Source organism: Heloderma suspectum, chromosome 1, assembly GCF_057233095.1.
Source record: "Heloderma suspectum isolate Gila_16-S chromosome 1, 16-S_ref, whole genome shotgun sequence".
Classification (NCBI taxonomy): domain Eukaryota; kingdom Metazoa; phylum Chordata; class Lepidosauria; order Squamata; family Helodermatidae; genus Heloderma; species Heloderma suspectum.
The window spans coordinates 205,596,832-205,613,889 of NC_139458.1; the positions used below are offsets into that span (position 1 = coordinate 205,596,832).

Consider the following 17,058-nt stretch of genomic DNA (forward strand, 5'->3'; position numbering starts at 1 on the left):
TGACTGCTGTCACTCAGTGATCCCACATGGTCCAAATTTAACAGTGTGTTGTTGCTTAAATCAAACCATCCGTCTTGTTATCACATACACAAAAACACAGACATGGGGAGAATTACATTGCAAGTCCTGAATAAACATATATCCCAAGTCAGAGGCTGAAGAAAAGGCCTGGTACCCATTCCATTGTTAGATTTTAAGGAGAGTAGGTTCTTCAAAGCATTACCAAATGCAGCACTGAAGAAATGGGCAGCAACAGAAGTTTAAATCAGCTGTGACTGTCAGGAAACAGTGCTGCTGAGAAACATCCAGCCACTCCATCAGGTTAATTGGCCGTGGGTGTCTTCCTCACAATGCAACAGCTGTTAAACTCAATGAATTAACTTCTGTTCTTGAAAGCCCTGAATCACCATCACTAAAGCCAATGGGTTTTGTCATGTGTAAGTAACAAACACATGTATAAGCAGTTTCCAAGGCAACTTAACCCATTAAAAGGCAAAACTGATATTGGAATCAATGGTACAAAAGGGAAAAAACAAACAACTCAGTTTTTAAAACTGGTGAGTACCTTCTGATTTATATAATCAAACATTTTACATAGGAACAACCCATGAATGTTGAACTTGAAGAAATTGTTTCTGTTAAACTACTCAATGTTTGCATATAAAGTGTTGGCAATTGCTGAATATCAAACTATGAGACACTTGGTTTGCATAGTAACATTAAGATAACATTAGGAACTGGTGCCTGAGTTTTTTTGTTTTCCTTTTCCCTGCCAGTCCCTTTTTCCTTTTGTGTTGTGTCTTTTTAAATTATAAGCCCAAAGGCAGGGACTGTCTTATTTTTATTGATCTGAAGTTGGAGTGGGAACCTTTCTGGCTCAAGAGCAAGGTATAAATGGTTTAAACAAACAAAAACAAATAACTGAGCAAATATTAATCGCCTATATTTGCATTTTGTTAGCATGGTATTTGTTCAATTACCCTTCTCGCTGAACAGCTTTCAACAGGAGGAGGCGGGGTCTGGGGAGTATGACCGAATAGACACCAGACGCAGGTGCAGAGCAAAGAGAGAGAAGGCTGGGGTGGAACTTAGACTACCTACCTGATTGGCCTTGCGTGAAAAGCTGCACTTAGAAGGCTCATGAGAAGAGAGGGACCTCCTCCACTTAAGTTAGGCTAGTCAGACCGCCTCCCTCTTTAAACGGCGGGCAAGCTGTCAGGATTCCTTTAGCCCCCACTTTACGTCTAACCCCAAACATACACAGACGAGAAGCTTCAGTCTACAGCTTTTAATCTATTACTTCACAGGGTCATACAGATGCAAATTCTCAGTGACCTCAGTCTACAAAGGAATGCCTTCATGGGATCCAAAAGGAAGTTAAGAGTTGCCCCCCGTTTGAAGAGGGAGGTGGTCTGACTAGCCTAACTTAAGGGGGGGAGGTCCCTCTCTTCCTCTGAGGCTTCAAAGCACAGCTTTTCACTCAGGGCCAGTCAGGTAGACCGTCTAAGTTCCACCTCGGCCTTCTCTCCCTTTGCTCTGTGCCTGCGTCTGGCATCTATTAGGTCATACTCCCCAGACCCCGCCTCCTCCTGTTCGCTGCTTCTCACTGGCGGGGGATGAAGAGGGACCCTCATCCTCAGTCAGCTGGACGTTTGTAACCTGGGAAGCCAGCCTACTCATATCTGGACTAGCCTCCCCCATGTCTGGTAGTTCTCCTTCAGAATCTGAACTGCTATCCCACTCCCTGCACTCAGAAACACCCCTGACAGTAGACATGTGAGCACAGCAGAGCCACACCTGGAGTCTCACGGTACACATTTAAGTAGCCATGCATGTTAAGCATTTGATTATTCTTATTTTTAACTTATGAAGATCCCAATATTTTGATTTGTTTATTTTCAGAACGAAAACAACTTGCAGGAGCAATCCCGTGTCTCAGAAATTATAACTCACATGCAAAATGCAAATACAACATGCTACTCTGAAGAGACTTTACAGTGCAGACATACCCACAGGAACCATGTCCTGGTACTGAGCCCTATTGACTGTGTTGAATGTGCTTGATGGCCTTGGCAAAACAGGAGGTCCTGAATGGCGAGAGTCTTCTCCTACCTGAAAATAGAATCATCAGAATTCTCATCACATATAAAGACATTCCTTCTTACCTATGGTCCTACTATTCATTCATTCATTCATTCATTCTTTCATTCATTCCAGAAAAGGTCTATTCATTTTGTAAAAAATAAACCCATAAGTAGTTTACAAAGTAAAACTATGATAAAATACAATAAAACCAGTAAATAAAACAGTAATAAACAATATTGCCTTAAAATAATCAAGGGTGGCTGACAATGCCGGTGGTCAGGAAACAGCCATTTATGTTGCTTATTTACTTTTTATCTATTCAGGAATGTATCTCCTACACTTATAGAAATTTAAAAAAATACATGTTCCCATGCCAAAACAATTAAAAATATAGGGTTGTATCCAATGGTGGCTTTACACTAGTGGCAGGGCATCTGATTTTTGCTGATCTCCCCTGTCCACTGCATCTCCTTGTTCCCCCCTCCAAAAACTGCTCTTGAGAGTTGGGGTACCCTCTGAAACAGTATGAGATATGGCATGGAGGGCTGCAGAAGGCAGGCAGAATTGGCAAAAATCAGATGCCTTGAGTGAGCAGAAGCACTTTTCACTAATGGAAAGCCACCTTTGGACACAACTCATATAAAATACAAAACAGAGACAGAGACAGGTTCAGAAGATTTTTTTTTAAGTTTATCGCAGAAAACACTACCTGTCCTGCAAGGCAAAAGCTTGCCAGAACAGAAAAGTCTTCACCAAATGGTAGACGATAGCAAGGGAGGGGAGTCAAATGAACCTCATGGGGCAGGTATTCCACAATCTGGGTGCAACCACTGAGGAGACCCTCTCTCTTGTTCCAAGTAGTTGTGCTTCCACCATAATCAGAACACAGAGAAAGGACTCTCCACCAGATTTTAAGCAGTGGACAGGCTGATATGGGACTTCATAGCTAAGCAACAGGGAAGCATGCCCTTTTTAAATGGATCGCAGATAATGAGCTATCAAATTACCCTATTGTGTTCCGCTTCAGTTTTCTCTGGGAAAAGAGGGAAAGCGGAAAGAAGAGGAGCGAGATCAATGAAAGATAATGGAGGACTCAAATACAGGGAGAAGGTGAGGAAAAGGAGAGGGAGGAAAGGAAGCACGTGAAAAAGGGAGTCGTCATGATCCTGCATTTAAAATGGAAACAGAAAGCCCCGTTTTAAATGCAGGATTTTATGCTGGTGTGTAGAGATGCCCTCCCCTTCATGGATCACTGCCTTGTTGTGGCGAAGGGGCTTGCGTAACTCAGTGAAGCCATAAGCTATGCCGTGCAGGGCCACCCAAGACGGACAGGTCATGGCAGAGAGTTCTGACAAAATGTGGTCCACTGGAGAAGGAAATGGCAACCCACTCCAGGATTCTTGCCAAGAAAACCCCATGGAACGTATCACAAGGCGAAAAGAGATGACGCCGGAAGATGAGCCCCTCAGGTCGGAAGGTGTCCAATATGCTACTGGGGAAGAGCAGAGGGTATTTCCAAGTAGCGCCAGAAAGAGTGAAGCGGCTGGGCCAAAGCTGAAAGGACACTCAGCTGTGGATGTGTCTGGTGGTGAAAAGAAAATCCGATGCTGTAAAGAACAATATTGTTTAGGAACCTGGAATGTCAGATCAATGAATCCAGGTAAGCTGGAGGTGGTCAAACATGAGATGGCAAGATTGAACATCGACATCTTGGGAATCAGCGAACTAAAATGGACATGCATGGGCGAATTTAATTCAGGTGACCGTCATATCTACTATTGTGGGCAAGAATCCCTTAGAAGAAATGGAGTAGCACTCATAGTCAACAAAAGGGTGGGAAAAGCAGTACTGGGGTACAATCTTAAAAATGATAGAATGATCTCAGTACGAATCCAAGGCAAACCATTCAACATCACAGTAATTCAAGTCTATGCCCCAACCACCGAGGCCGAAGAAGCTGAGGTTGATCGGTTCTATGAAGACCTACAACACCTTCTAAAACTAACACCAAAAAAAGATGTCCTCTTCATTATAGGGGATTGGAATGCTAAAGTAGGAAGTCAAGAAATCACCGGGATAACAGGCAGGCATGGCCTTGGTGTACAAAATGAAGCAGGTCAAAAGCTAATAGAGTTTTGCCAAGAGAACATGCTGATCATAGCAAACACTCTTTTCCAACAGCACAAGAGGCGACTCTACACATGGACGTCACCAGATGGTCAATATCGAAATCAGATTGATTATGTCCTTTGCAGCCAAAGATGGAGAAGCTCTATACAGTCAGTAAAAACAAGACCTGGAGCTGACTGTGGCTCAGATCATGAGCTGCTTCTTGCAAAATTTCGGCTTAAATTGAAGAACGTCAGGAAAACCACTAAACCGTTCAGGTATGACCTAAATCATATCCCTGATGAATATACAGTGGAGGTGAGGAATAGATTTCAGGGATTAGACCTGATAGAGTGCCTGAGGAACTATGGACGGAGGTCCGTAACATTGTTCAGGAGGCAGCAACGAAATCCATCCCAAAGAAAAAGAAATGCAAGAAAGCAAAGTGGCTGTCTGATGAGGCTTTACAAGTAGCTCACGAAAGAAGGGAAGCGAAAAGCAAGGGAGAAAGGGGAAGATATAGCCAACTGAATGCAGAGTTCCAGAGAATAGCAAGGAGAGACAAGAAGGCCTTCTTAAATGAACAATGCAAAGAAATCGAGGAAAACAACAGAATGGGAAAGACTAGAGATCTCTTCGAGAAAATTGGAGATCTCAAGGGAACGTTTTGTGCAAAGACGGGCATGATAAAGGACAAAGAAGGCAGGGACCTAACAGAAGCAGATGAGATTAAGAAGAGGTGGCAAGAATACACAGAAGAACTATACAGGAAAGATCTGAATGTCCCTGATAGCCATAATAGTGCGGTCACTGAACTTGAGCCGGACATCCTAGAGAGTGAAGTCAAGTGGGCCTTAGGAAGCATTAGTAACAACAAAGCTAGTGGAGATGACAGTATTCCAGCCGAGCTATTTAAAATCCTAAAAGATGATGCTGTTAAAGTGCTGCATTCAATATGCCAACAAATCTGGAACACTCAACAGTGGCCACAAGACTGGAAAAGGTCAGTTTACATTCCAATTCCAAAGAAGGGCAACGCCAAAGAGTGTTCAAACTACCGCACAATTGCGCTCATTTCACATGCCAGCAAGGTGATGCTCAAAATCCTACAAGCTAGGCTTCAGCAGTATGCGAACCGAGAACTACTGGAAGTACAAGCTGGGTTTCGAAGAGGCAGAGGAACTAGAGATCAAATCGCCAACATTCGCTGCATCATGGAGAAAGCAAGAGAATTCCAGAAAAACGTCTATTTCTGCTTCATTGACTACGCTAAAGCCTTTGATTGTGTGGATCACAACAAACTGTGGCAAATTCTTAAAGTGATGGGAGTACCAGACCACCTTACCTGTCTCCTGAGAAACCTCTACGAGGGTCAAGAAGCAACAGTCAGAACCAGACATGGAACAACCGATTGGTTCAAAATTGGGAAAGGAGTACGACAAGGCTGCATATTGTCACCCTGCTTATTTAACTTATATGCAGAGTACATAATGAGAAATGCCGGGTTGGATGAATCACAGGTCGGAATTAAGATTGCTGGGAGAATTATCAACAACCTCCGATATGCAGACGATACCACCCTAATGGCAGAAAGCGAAGAGGATCTAAAGAGCCTCTTGTTGAGGGTGAAAGAGGAGAGTGCAAAAGCTGGTTTGAAACTCAACATTAAAAAAACGAAGATCATGGCATCTGGCCCCATCACTTCCTGGCATATAGAAGGGGAAGAAATGGAAGCAGTGACAGATTTTACTTTCTTGGGCTCCAAGATCACCGCAGACGGTGACTGTAGCCATGAAATTAAAAGACGCTTGCTCCTTGGGAGGAAAGCTATGGCCAACCTAAACAGCACAGTAAGAAGCAGAGACATCACCTTGCCGACAAAGGTCCGTCTAATCAAAGCTATGGTTTTCCCAGTAGTAATGTATGGCTGTGAGAGCTGGACTATAAGGAAGGCTGAGCGCCGAAGAATTGATGCTTTCGAACTGTGGTGCTGGAGAAGACTCTTACGAGTCCCCTGGACTGCAAGGAGTTCAAATCAGTCCATCCTAAAGGAAATCAACCCTGAGTGCTCATTGGAAGGACAGATACTGAAGCTGAAGCTCAAATATTTTGGCCACCTAATGCGAAGAGAAAACTCCCTGGAAAAGACCCTGATGCTGGGAAAGACTGAAGGCAAAAGGAGAAGGGGACGGCAGAGGATGAGATGGCTAGATAGCATCACGGATGCAATGAATATGAACTTGAGCATGCTCCGGGAGAGAGCGCAGGACAGGAAGGCCTGGCGTGCTATGGTCCATGGGGTCACGAAGAGTCGGACACGACTGAACGACTGAACAACAAAGAGATGCCCTAGATGTGACGTTAAATGCATGAATGACAGACTAGGAGCAGCAAGACCTAGGTTCAAGTCCCTGCTCTGCTATGAAGCTCATAAAATTGTCATGTTTGATACTGAGTTTACTTTTAAATGTTTTTAATTTTAATGATACTTTTATGAGCAACCCAAGTTTTACATAATATATCTTATGTTCCTACAGCCAAAAAGTGAATTTAGGTCTGTAACAAATACTGAAAAATAAGTACTGCGTATTTTTCCATTTCCCCTAAAAATTCAGTTTTTCTCTGAAAAAACTCAGGGGGGGAAACTTTTTTTCCCCATGGTGTCAACATTTGTGGAAATGTTAATCTCTAAGCATTACAGACTCTAGATACCATTCCTATATAGAATGAACTCTTGCAGGTGCTTTAATATTCTTTTCTTTTATACACTGGAATCAGTCTCAAGTCAAATAGACAGTTTTTAAAATGATGTCTTAACTGGCATCTGTTGGACTCAATATCACCGTAAGTGCTTTTACCAGCATTAGAACTGCCTTCCCCAAGCTGTTGCCCTCTAGATGTGTTGAACTACAATTCCCATCAACTTCAGCCAGCTTGTCCACTATGCATGTCGGTTGAGGACAATGGGAGTTGTAGTCCAACACATCAGGAGGGCACCAGCTTGGGGAAGGTTCAATTAGGGGGTCTCACACCTTCTTCTCCTTGCCAACAATAAGATCGCAGTTGGTATGGGTTCTAAGTTTAAAATATGCTTGTTTCACCTTGTGTGTTCACAGGAGGAGTTCTACTTCCACTGACATGAGCTTGAAGTTTTTACCGAAGTTTGAACAGATTGTATTTCATTGCTAGTAACCCAGTGTGTGACATGCATGAGGACAAACAGCCAACAGTTCACACACCCTCAGTGGTGCTAAACTTAACTAAACGCAGTGACATGCACTTCTATGCATCCCATTTGGATCTCATAGGGGAAATCCCAAAGCATCATCTATTACCGTCATTTCCCTTCACAATCTACACCCGAGTGCATTCTTCTTTGTAAGAGCAACCTTTACTTCTGCAATTTCCTGGCTCCACTAGCTCTTTGTTGCGTGAACTTCAGCATTTTAGCACTTTGCTTTTTTTTAATGCTTATTGCAGTCCCTTTCCTCTCAGCGTGAGAATCATACATACTAGCAAAGCTTCACCGAAGCAACAGACTATATTCCCACAACTTTGCTTCTTTGAAATAGATCAGTCTCAGATTGAATAGCTAACTAAAGAACCACATAGAAGCAAAAGTACTACAAGTCTCCCAAAGCTAGATTTGTACGTTGTTTAGCGGAGGAGAGCTCTCTTTACTGAAAAAATGGGAAGAACATCTCCTTCTGGAGTTTGTGCCAGGATGTGGAAATGCAAGTATTGTTAGCTCCAACTCTTTAATTTACTTTGCCTGTTTTTGGAAAATAAACACTCTTCAGGTTTTGATCCCAAGAACACTTATGAGGAAGCAAGTTCCAGTGAAATTAATAGGACTTATGGCTGAATGCATGGGTTATATCCACTGTTGTGTGACCAGACTTCCTCTCCCACAGTAGAAATTTCCCTTCCCCTCCTCCACCTGCAGCCCCCCCAAGCCACACTTCCAATCTTCTCTAGAGGGTCCTCCAACCCTTCAGAGCAGATGGAGGGGCATGGGGGCTGCTGGGGGAAGGGGTATCTGTTCTACTAATGGATGCCATTGCGTTGGTGGACAGACAGTGCTGGATACAACCCAGCGTGTTTGCAAGAAAGGTCTTTATGAAGACAAATAAGAACAAACAGCAGCAGCAGCAGCCACCTTTGCAAATATTTATCAGTTACTAATAGGCTACTCCTTATTTTGAATTGGATGTTTCATTTCAACATGTACTCCTCTCTAACTCCAGTTGTTTTCTAAGTTTGCAACCAATTCTATGGCATTGTAACTTTTAATAAAATAAGGAGCAGGGAGGGGATATGGGTGTGTATAGACAAAGTTATATGTGCACAGGAAGTAGGATTAACACATGCCACGGGCCCAAAGATATTGAAAATCAATACTTGTATGCTTATCAAATAAATACACTTGTTTAAGAGCTACTGAATTTATTTAAAGGTTTCTGATACTGCCGTGAACAGCTCAGGCTCAGGCCTGATTTCCTTGCCAGAATTATAGATGTTCTCCTCCTTGCCCCCACCCCATGCCCACCTCCATTTCGACTTGCAGCACACCTTCCTGTAAGCCTTGAAACAGGTAACCATTTCAAAAGACATGGCATGAAAACAGGCTGCTTCTCATGCTGCTACTGTTCTGTGAACAAGTCTGCATTCAAGGGCCCTCCAGTGGTATAAAGAGAAGATGACAAGGACATTTTGCAAAAGATAAAATTGCTATTGCAGAGGTCAGGCTGCTTTTGCCAAGCTGGCACAACTTGAACTCAGCTGATTCAGGTCATTATTTGACACACTGCTATACACCCAGGAGTGACTTGAGAGCTCCTGAAGTTTGTCATCTTGGTGATTGCAGCTCTTGTATTTGCATATTTTGTTTTCTGTGCCAGGCTGAGTCAGAACAATGCACCACTTCACAGTTTATGGTTGGCTATAGTGAGATCAGCAGGAAGGCAGGAGGCAGGTACAACGTACATCTGGAGTCCAGAACTTGCCCAAGGAGCCTTCAGAGCTCAAAGAGCAGAGATAAAAGATCTATTATCAGTTCTTGGCAAGGGCTATAGCTCTGTAGAAGAGCATATGTTTTGCATGCAAAAAGTCCCAGGTTCAGTTCCCAGCATTTCCTGACAGGGCTGGAAAAGACTCCAGTCGGAAACCCTGGACAGCCACAGCCAGTCAGTGTAGACAATAATGAGCTAGATGAACCAATGGTGTACAAAGCAGCTTTCTAGTGTCAGTACACTATACCTGCCCGGCATTCCTATGGCTACTTTGTCTAGATGGCTTTCCAGTATTTTGCAGTGTAAGTTGTCACTTCCATCTACTTCACCTGGGTTGGATTGGCTGTGTGTGGAAACAACTTCATAACTGGTCCAATAAAATAATATATTTTCTTTGAGAGCCAATATTGTGTAGCGTCTCGAGTACTGGACTTGGAGGGGGCGGGGCGGAATCTAGGTTCAAATCCCTGTTCAGCCATAACTTATTCAGTGACTTGGTTTGCATGTAACGACAACCCATGGGTTAAAAAAACCCCACGGATTGCCTAGCACGAGCAGAAGAGAGGAGAAACACTGCCTATTGCACATCTGCCACTCCTGCTTTTGAAGAACAACCTACACATACTCCATTTGTGCATTTTTAGTGTAACATCTGAACTCTGGGTTATTTGTGGGTTAAGCAACTCAAAATTCACCTATGATTTGTTCTTAGGTTAACTTTAGATTTTTTAACCCATTAATCACCCAAAGTGGTTAGGTTCAGATATCACACCAACAATCTATGAACAGGACATTCGTAGGCTGTTTACAGAAACCAGAAGCAGCTTGTGCACAGCGCGCATCCCTGCAAATCATGGATTCATTAATGATTTGCCACTGAATGCTGTCATGACATGCAAACAGCCCCTATAACCTATCACCTAGGTTATCATGGCCATTTTCAAAACATCCATTTGTGCCTTTCAAAGAAATAGAAGATATTCATTCTGAAGACACAATTAGAATTCTGACAAAACAATGAATGCACCAATGTAGAAATGGACAATGAAAACCTGATAGTGCTTTAACTCTGATTGGCTAACACACACACAGGCCAGGGCTGGCTTACCTCACCAGCACTGTGGCTGCGCTGCCTTGTCAAATGCTGCCGGTGAACCAACACACTGGTTGGCCTGCTGCTCTGCAAAGGAAGCCGTGGGTCAATGAACGTGGTGGTGCGGGAATTGTGGTCGACGAAAAAAGCCTAGTAAAATGGGGTAATACGAGAAAAGAAAGCATAGCATTATTTGCCATTGCTCACTGTGATTGTGGGTATTTCTGACTGCACATCTTCCTGCATAACCTACATTTGTGAGAGGCAAAGCATTGGGTGGTTGCAGACACAGGAAGTCAAAGTCCTAATGACTGCTAAGCTTTGAACTTCACCATGCAACAGGGAATTCTTGCATCTCATACTTCTTTTTTTGCAATACAGGATTATTACTACAGAGGTAGTCAATGCGCTATAAAACAGTTAGGTCCTCATATGTACAGCAACACACAATAGCAAAGTAAAAGCACACTAAGATTATCTAAGAACAGAGAGCTTGAACAACTAATCAAAGAGGATGATGATGAGTTCACAAATGTGGGCTTAGGGACAGAGATTGAGAATTCAGGGATACCAAGCAGGCAGGAGGTAGCTGAGAAAAAGTCGCACAAGGCCTATTGACAGGATAGGCTCTGTTTTGGGGAATGATACCTGGGACAGGTGAGGAGTGCTAAATGTCACATATTCATTCAAAATATCTAGTCAGTATCTTTAGCAGTTCAATCCTAAAGGAAATCAACCCTGACTGCTCATTGGAAGGACAGATACTGAAGCTGAAGCTCAAATATTTTGGCCACCTAATGCGAAGAGAAAAGTCACTGGAAAAGACCCTGATGCTCAGAAAGATTGAAGGAAAAAGGAGAAGGGGACGGCAGAGGATGAGATGGCTAGATAGCATCACTGATGCAATGAATATGAACTTCAGCACACTCCGGGAGAGAGCGGAGGACAGGAAGGCCTGGCGTGCTATGGTCCATGGGGTCAGGAAGAGTCCGAGACGACTTAATGACTGAACAAATCTTTAGCTGTAGGTCTCTAGTTTCACTTACATGTTCGTAGGATGACACAAGTGTCTCCCTTAAAAAAAAAATCAAAACCTACTTAATTTTTTTTTTAAAACCTCACCAACTATTTACTGTATAATTACAACCACAAATGGGCGAGTACACATGTGAAACATCTGATTACATTCCATGGCACAATGTTATTACAGGTTGGAGCATGCCTAGTACAATCTGAGTAGGGCTATTCTAGGTAGGCCAACCAAAAAAACAGCAACAAAAAACAAATCCTGGGTAACCAAAGAAGCTTATTCCAAAAGTAGATTCTAAAATGCAACACAAGGCCAAGAGCTTCGTAAGTACCAGTAGTTGCCTAAAACAGAAAAACCTGGGGCAGTGCAGGACATGAGCAAATGTTCTTCCACTTGTGAAGCAGCCAGCCACAAACTTGTTTACTTGAGAGTGTATGTCACATTTTGATCCTAGTCGAACTGCCTTCAGGTTGCTTAGGGTTGTGGCCTTACAACTGGATCTGCTTTGGAAACTTGTGTTATGCAGTTAAGAACATGCAGAACTATTTCAAGAGCCTGGATGCTTAACCTTTAAGGATTCAGAAACAGTTGCTTCAAGGAAGCTTATGCCACAATTAAGTCTTTAATGTACTACAAGCCTCTTGTCATCTCACATTTTAAAATGAATGTTAAGAGTTGCACAGAAGAATGGGAATTTCAATAGGTGCAACTTTTCTCCTGACAAGCTGCACCCACCACAAAGCCTCTTTCCAAGGCATATTTTCATTTGTTATATCCTTATGCATGAAACTCCCTCCCTAAACATGTGCATAGTGCCACTTCATTTTCTTCCTTCAAATCCCTCCTCAAAACCTATTTTTGCCATATGGTCTTGCTTTATTTCCTTAATCCTCAATACCTACTGTAACAACGATTTAAGACTTAAAAGGAACAAGAGTCCTTACTCTGTCCAGTCACCCCCCATTTAAAAGGCAACCACTTGGTAGGGCTAATAAGTCAACACAAGTGACTGACATATAATGTGGTAAAGGTTTCCAACACGTGATTGCATGGTTATATGTACTACTCCTACACATGTGGTGTATATTTTGTTTCTGCCACACATTCTTATATGTGGTAAAGATCGGGACCTTTACGAGGTGGTAAGGCTTCACCACATTTCCCACATTGTTGAGGTTATTTGTATCAGTAACCCGTACCTGGTGAGATTCAGTTGGGGAGACTGATTGATTTACAATATTTATATACTGCTCTATATCGAATAATATTCCTGACTGGTGAACAATAAAAAGGAAGAAAAAATAATTAAAATACAGAATTAAAATCTTTAAAATCAGTCTACCAATAAGACTGTGGCTGGTCAGTCAAGGAAAGCTTGTTTAGATAAAAATGTCTTCAACAGGTGTCGAAAACTAAACAATGTCAGTGCCTGCCTGACAGTGACAGGCAGGGAGTTCCATAGAGAGGGACCAGCACACTGAAGGCTTTACTGTGAGTGGACTCCAAATGAACCATAGGTCTATGTGGAACCACCAGGAGCGCCTCATCTGATGGCCTCAGTAACTGGGCAGGCTAGGAAGGGAGAAGGTGCTCTCTCAAATATATGCTTTCAAGCTATCCAGTTTCATAGCTAGAATCTTATTTTAAGGAACAGCTTTCACCTATCTTTCCAGTTTGTTCTCCATTGATTCCAAATTTCACAATTCCAGGTATTGTCCATGTACTCTGAAAGATTTAAATACTTGCAGGTTTTTATGAGCTATGTTTTATTTATGTACTTTGAAAGACTGAAATATTTGCAGTTTTCATTCACGTTTTGGTGTGTTCGCGGATTACTTTTCCCCTTCTGTTTCCACAGTCTTAAAAGTTAACTCATGCCGATAGTGGTGATGTTTGCCAGCTATGTAGGTAAGTTTTTTAAAACATTTGCCTGCTTGTTTCTAGCAGATTACCTGCTCGCACATCCCAAGATTACACATATTCAAATAACTCATGAACAAATATGACTTCAGGGATACCATACTATGGTTTCTTATTAAATAAACCACCTATGTGAGTAAATAAACTGAGAAGTAATGATGAAATGCTGCATGTAGCAATGAATGGATGGAAAGGGAGAACTAACATCTTCACTGCACAACAACAGGCGAGGATGGAGGAAGAGCACCCATGGAATACTGCAAACCAGCTACAGCTATCTGTGTTGCTGTAGCTTAGCACTCATTTAAAAAATGGATGAACTTCCCTAGATTTTAATACACAGTAAATTGGTTGTCCACATTCACCCATTAATTTGGCTCATCAGACTTCTGAAAATTTCCTACTATTATCATGGCATATTGTTTTATTCTGGCATACCGGACACTAAATATCTTAATGAAACATCACAGTGCCTAAAAATTTACAACTTCCAGAAAAAATACACTAGGTACCTAGTGCTGCGTCCTTCTGTGAGTAACAGGGAAGTGCTTTTGTGACTCGGATCTTCGCTGTAGTGAAAACAGAAACAAGCTTGTGTTTGGGACTGGAGGGGAATAAATGGGTAAACCTGAGGCTCACATGAATTCTTTTAGTTAAGAGCTTGGGCACCTCTGCTCAGGCTTTTGTTGCTGTTGTTAGGGGGTGGAGTTAGACCCAGCCATTTGTGTCATCAACCCAATTAAACTGGAGTCTTTTAATTCTGATCCTATTTAGTCCAATTTACTTCAAGCACTCTGGATTAACTGGTTTATGAATCCGTCTGCTTGATGCTTATTCTATCTAATTCAAGCTAGTGCATTTAGAAGAGAGCGCTAGCCTCCCAAAGGCTAAATTTTTAATCAGATAAACCCTAAATCTAGCATATAACTTGAAAGATAAATTCAGAGCAAGTTTGTCCTGCAGGGAAACAAATGTTTCCACATGAACAGTGTTGCATATGCACTGTTCTTATTCTTACACAGCAGTTTAGCAAACCATGCAGCTTTCATTTATGCCATACACTTAAGCAAGCAAGAAAGATGCTTAAGGATTACACTAAATGAATGCAATCATATCTCGTTAAGCACAAGTACTTTGGAGGGCAGCCGGTAGCAGTCTACCACATAACGAAACCCAGAATTGCCGCTTTGAAGCTTCATTAGAGAAAAGAAAAGTCACTGGAGCTTCAAAGCTTTGGGCTAATCTGGACAACGGTACCACAGCTGGAAATGGAGCTGAATTATGTTAAAAAAAGAAAAAAAAAACACCCAGTGACAGCCTAATTTTATACCCACCACTGGCCACCAGGCAAGGGTGTAGCCTGGACATTGACGGTGGTTGGGAAGAGAAACAGGGTATTTTGGTTTGGGCAAACTTCAAAGTTTACCCAGATGGGCAATGTATCTGTTCAAACAGAAGTTCTTGTTTCAAGTAAACCATCACTACTGCATGCACACAGGAGCACGCACGCACGCACGCTCTGTTGCGGTAGTTGCTAAGGTAACGAAGGAGTGCTCACAACGGGGCAGGCACTCATGACTGCTACCCCGGCACTACTGATCCACACGGTACATATCTCATTCCCTAGAACGTCTCTCTGAATCTAGGTGCCAAACACAAAGGCAGACCTAGCCTCTAGTGTACAATTCATCGCTGAAATTGCAAGACACTATCACCTTCTTCATCCTCAGTAGTCTAATACAGATTGCTGATCAGCAATTAGTTTTGCCAGAGGGTCGCTTTGAGAAGGCATTGCTCTCTGACGAGTCAGAGACCCAAGACTCACTCTGCAAACTGCCCACCCAGCAAATCTCACTGTTTCAGTCACTAGCCCTCTCCTCTGTGTTGGCATTTGGGGAGGGTGCAGGCAGAACCCATCTGGGAGGCTGGATTAAGAAAAGGGGCTGTCCACCGCAGACTCTAACCTGTGCATTAGCTATAAAACCATGAGGCCAACAGCCAGTTTTATTTTGCTACTAAAGCAGGGATGGACTGCTCCTGTATTTCTGCTTGATTCTCCAGACAGCAATCTGACAGCTAGAAGTGAATTATGTTGCCATGAAAAAAACCCAACCTTGGCAAGATTGGGGTTGGCAGATTCATCTATCCCTAGGGGAGCTTTCTTATAGTAAAAATATATTTGTGTGAAATCTTTTTTGTTGATTTGTACTGTCAGAAATCTCTATAGGGCCTGATAAATGGCGTTGTGTGTGTGTGTGGGGGGGGGAGATATGGCCCACAAGCCACCAGTTGGCCACCCCTTTTCTACTGTATTTACGTGATGACAAGTGGGACTTGCAACAAAATGTTGCAGTGTGGAGTGTTGCTATTCAGGTTTCCAGCCACTCCATTCCATCCCTCCCCCAGTTTTCTGTTTTTTCCCCCACCCCCGCAAAAGTCAGTCAGCATTCCAGGGCCACTGAGTCTGCTCAGTCCTCCCTGGACTGTATTGGGAGATTTTCCCTCCCCCTTAGAGGTTTCCCCCCTAAATATTGTTTTTCTACTTCTGCAAACGTTGGAGCTCCCCTAGGGGTGGATGAATCAGCCTCAATCTTGCCAGTATTGCTGGTTTTTTAAAGTCAAGCTTGTTCCATCCCATTTCTGCAGGAGTTTGTGATTTTTTTTAAAAAAAAAAATTCATAAGGATACTTGTATGCATTTTTTGTACTGTACACATTAATGTATACATTTTAAGCGTATCCAGTTTTGGATGCATATATCCATTGACTGAAGTGTGTTTATGCACATTTTGGAAATGTAGGCATTTTTCAAATGTGCACATGTTGTCAAAGCATTTTTTGTGTTTTGCAGAACACATCACAAGCTTAGAAATGTATGGATTTCCAACCACAAATTGTGTTTGGTTCGATGATTGGTCCAGGAGGTGAGAATTGGGTAAATCCATTTTAAAAAGTTGATGGAATCATTTTCTTGCACATCCCTAGGCTCCCCCAAGCCTGCTGATACTTCCCCTCTTGCATGTGTATTGTTGTTTTTTTGGCTACGTATGCAACAGCATTCACCACTTAAATGTTGGAAACAGAGGGAATGATGAAAACCCCCAAATGCTGCTCTTGATGCTCAGGAAATTCCAAATATTCTCAGCATGAAGCAAAAGCACTCAGCCACCTACATTAAGTATGCATGTATTTTAATCAGGACAGAAAGATTATTATATTATAAGGGCTCAATCCATACAACCACTTGTCACATCATGAGCACATGTCAACTTCATGCCTGCAATGAGCTATGTGAAAACATACTCCTAGTGAGCTAGTGCCTACCACCTGTTGGACTCAATGCAGGGGTGGGGGGCAGATTTGCATGATTTCCAAAATAAGAGCCATCAGAGTTGTGCGAATGGGCTCTTAAACTGAGTAGGTCCAGTATTTTAAAGACAATCAACTCCTACCGGTCAACCCTGACTAGCAACTGGTCTCAGAACCTGCTTCACAAGGAAACTCGTGTGGTATGAAAGGCAGAAGGAAGTGGAGAAATAAAACTGACAGAGCTGCTTCATCCCCCACCCCAACACATTCCAAAGCGATGTGCTGGTGCTGCCTGGAGAGAGAGAAGGTACAATGTTTAAAATGCTACATTTAAGAAACACGGTGTGTGTGTGTGTGTGTGTGATAAACCACTCCAACACATGCTAGTACCTATCTAGAGTTTAAAATGTGCAAAACCTCCCTCTGCAGCAATGCCCTAGCAAGTTTGAAAAACTCTTGTTTTTAGTGACTTTCTATTTTATCTTATTTGGTACTTTGAAG

The 17,058-nt window shown here is 42.5% G+C and overlaps 1 protein-coding gene across 8 annotated transcripts in view; it reads right to left on the bottom strand.

Annotated features, from left to right (window-relative positions):
• HECW2 (HECT, C2 and WW domain containing E3 ubiquitin protein ligase 2) overlaps window positions 1-17,058 on the bottom strand; it is a 264,005-nt gene that overhangs the window by 57,506 nt on the left and 189,441 nt on the right. For 7 of the 8 annotated variants that reach the window (XR_014785285.1, XR_014785282.1, XR_014785281.1 and 4 more), the window contains 2 exons: window positions 10,315-10,449; window positions 2,010-2,112 (listed from right to left, as the gene is read on the bottom strand). Coding sequence is in view for 5 of the 8 variants with exons in the window: in XM_084816460.1 (XP_084672586.1) it covers window positions 2,010-2,112; window positions 10,315-10,449 (238 nt within the window). In the remaining 3 variants the exon portion in view is untranslated. The remainder of the gene's footprint in view (window positions 1-2,009; window positions 2,113-10,314; window positions 10,450-17,058) is intronic. The other variant, XM_084816467.1, reaches the window with a different exon arrangement.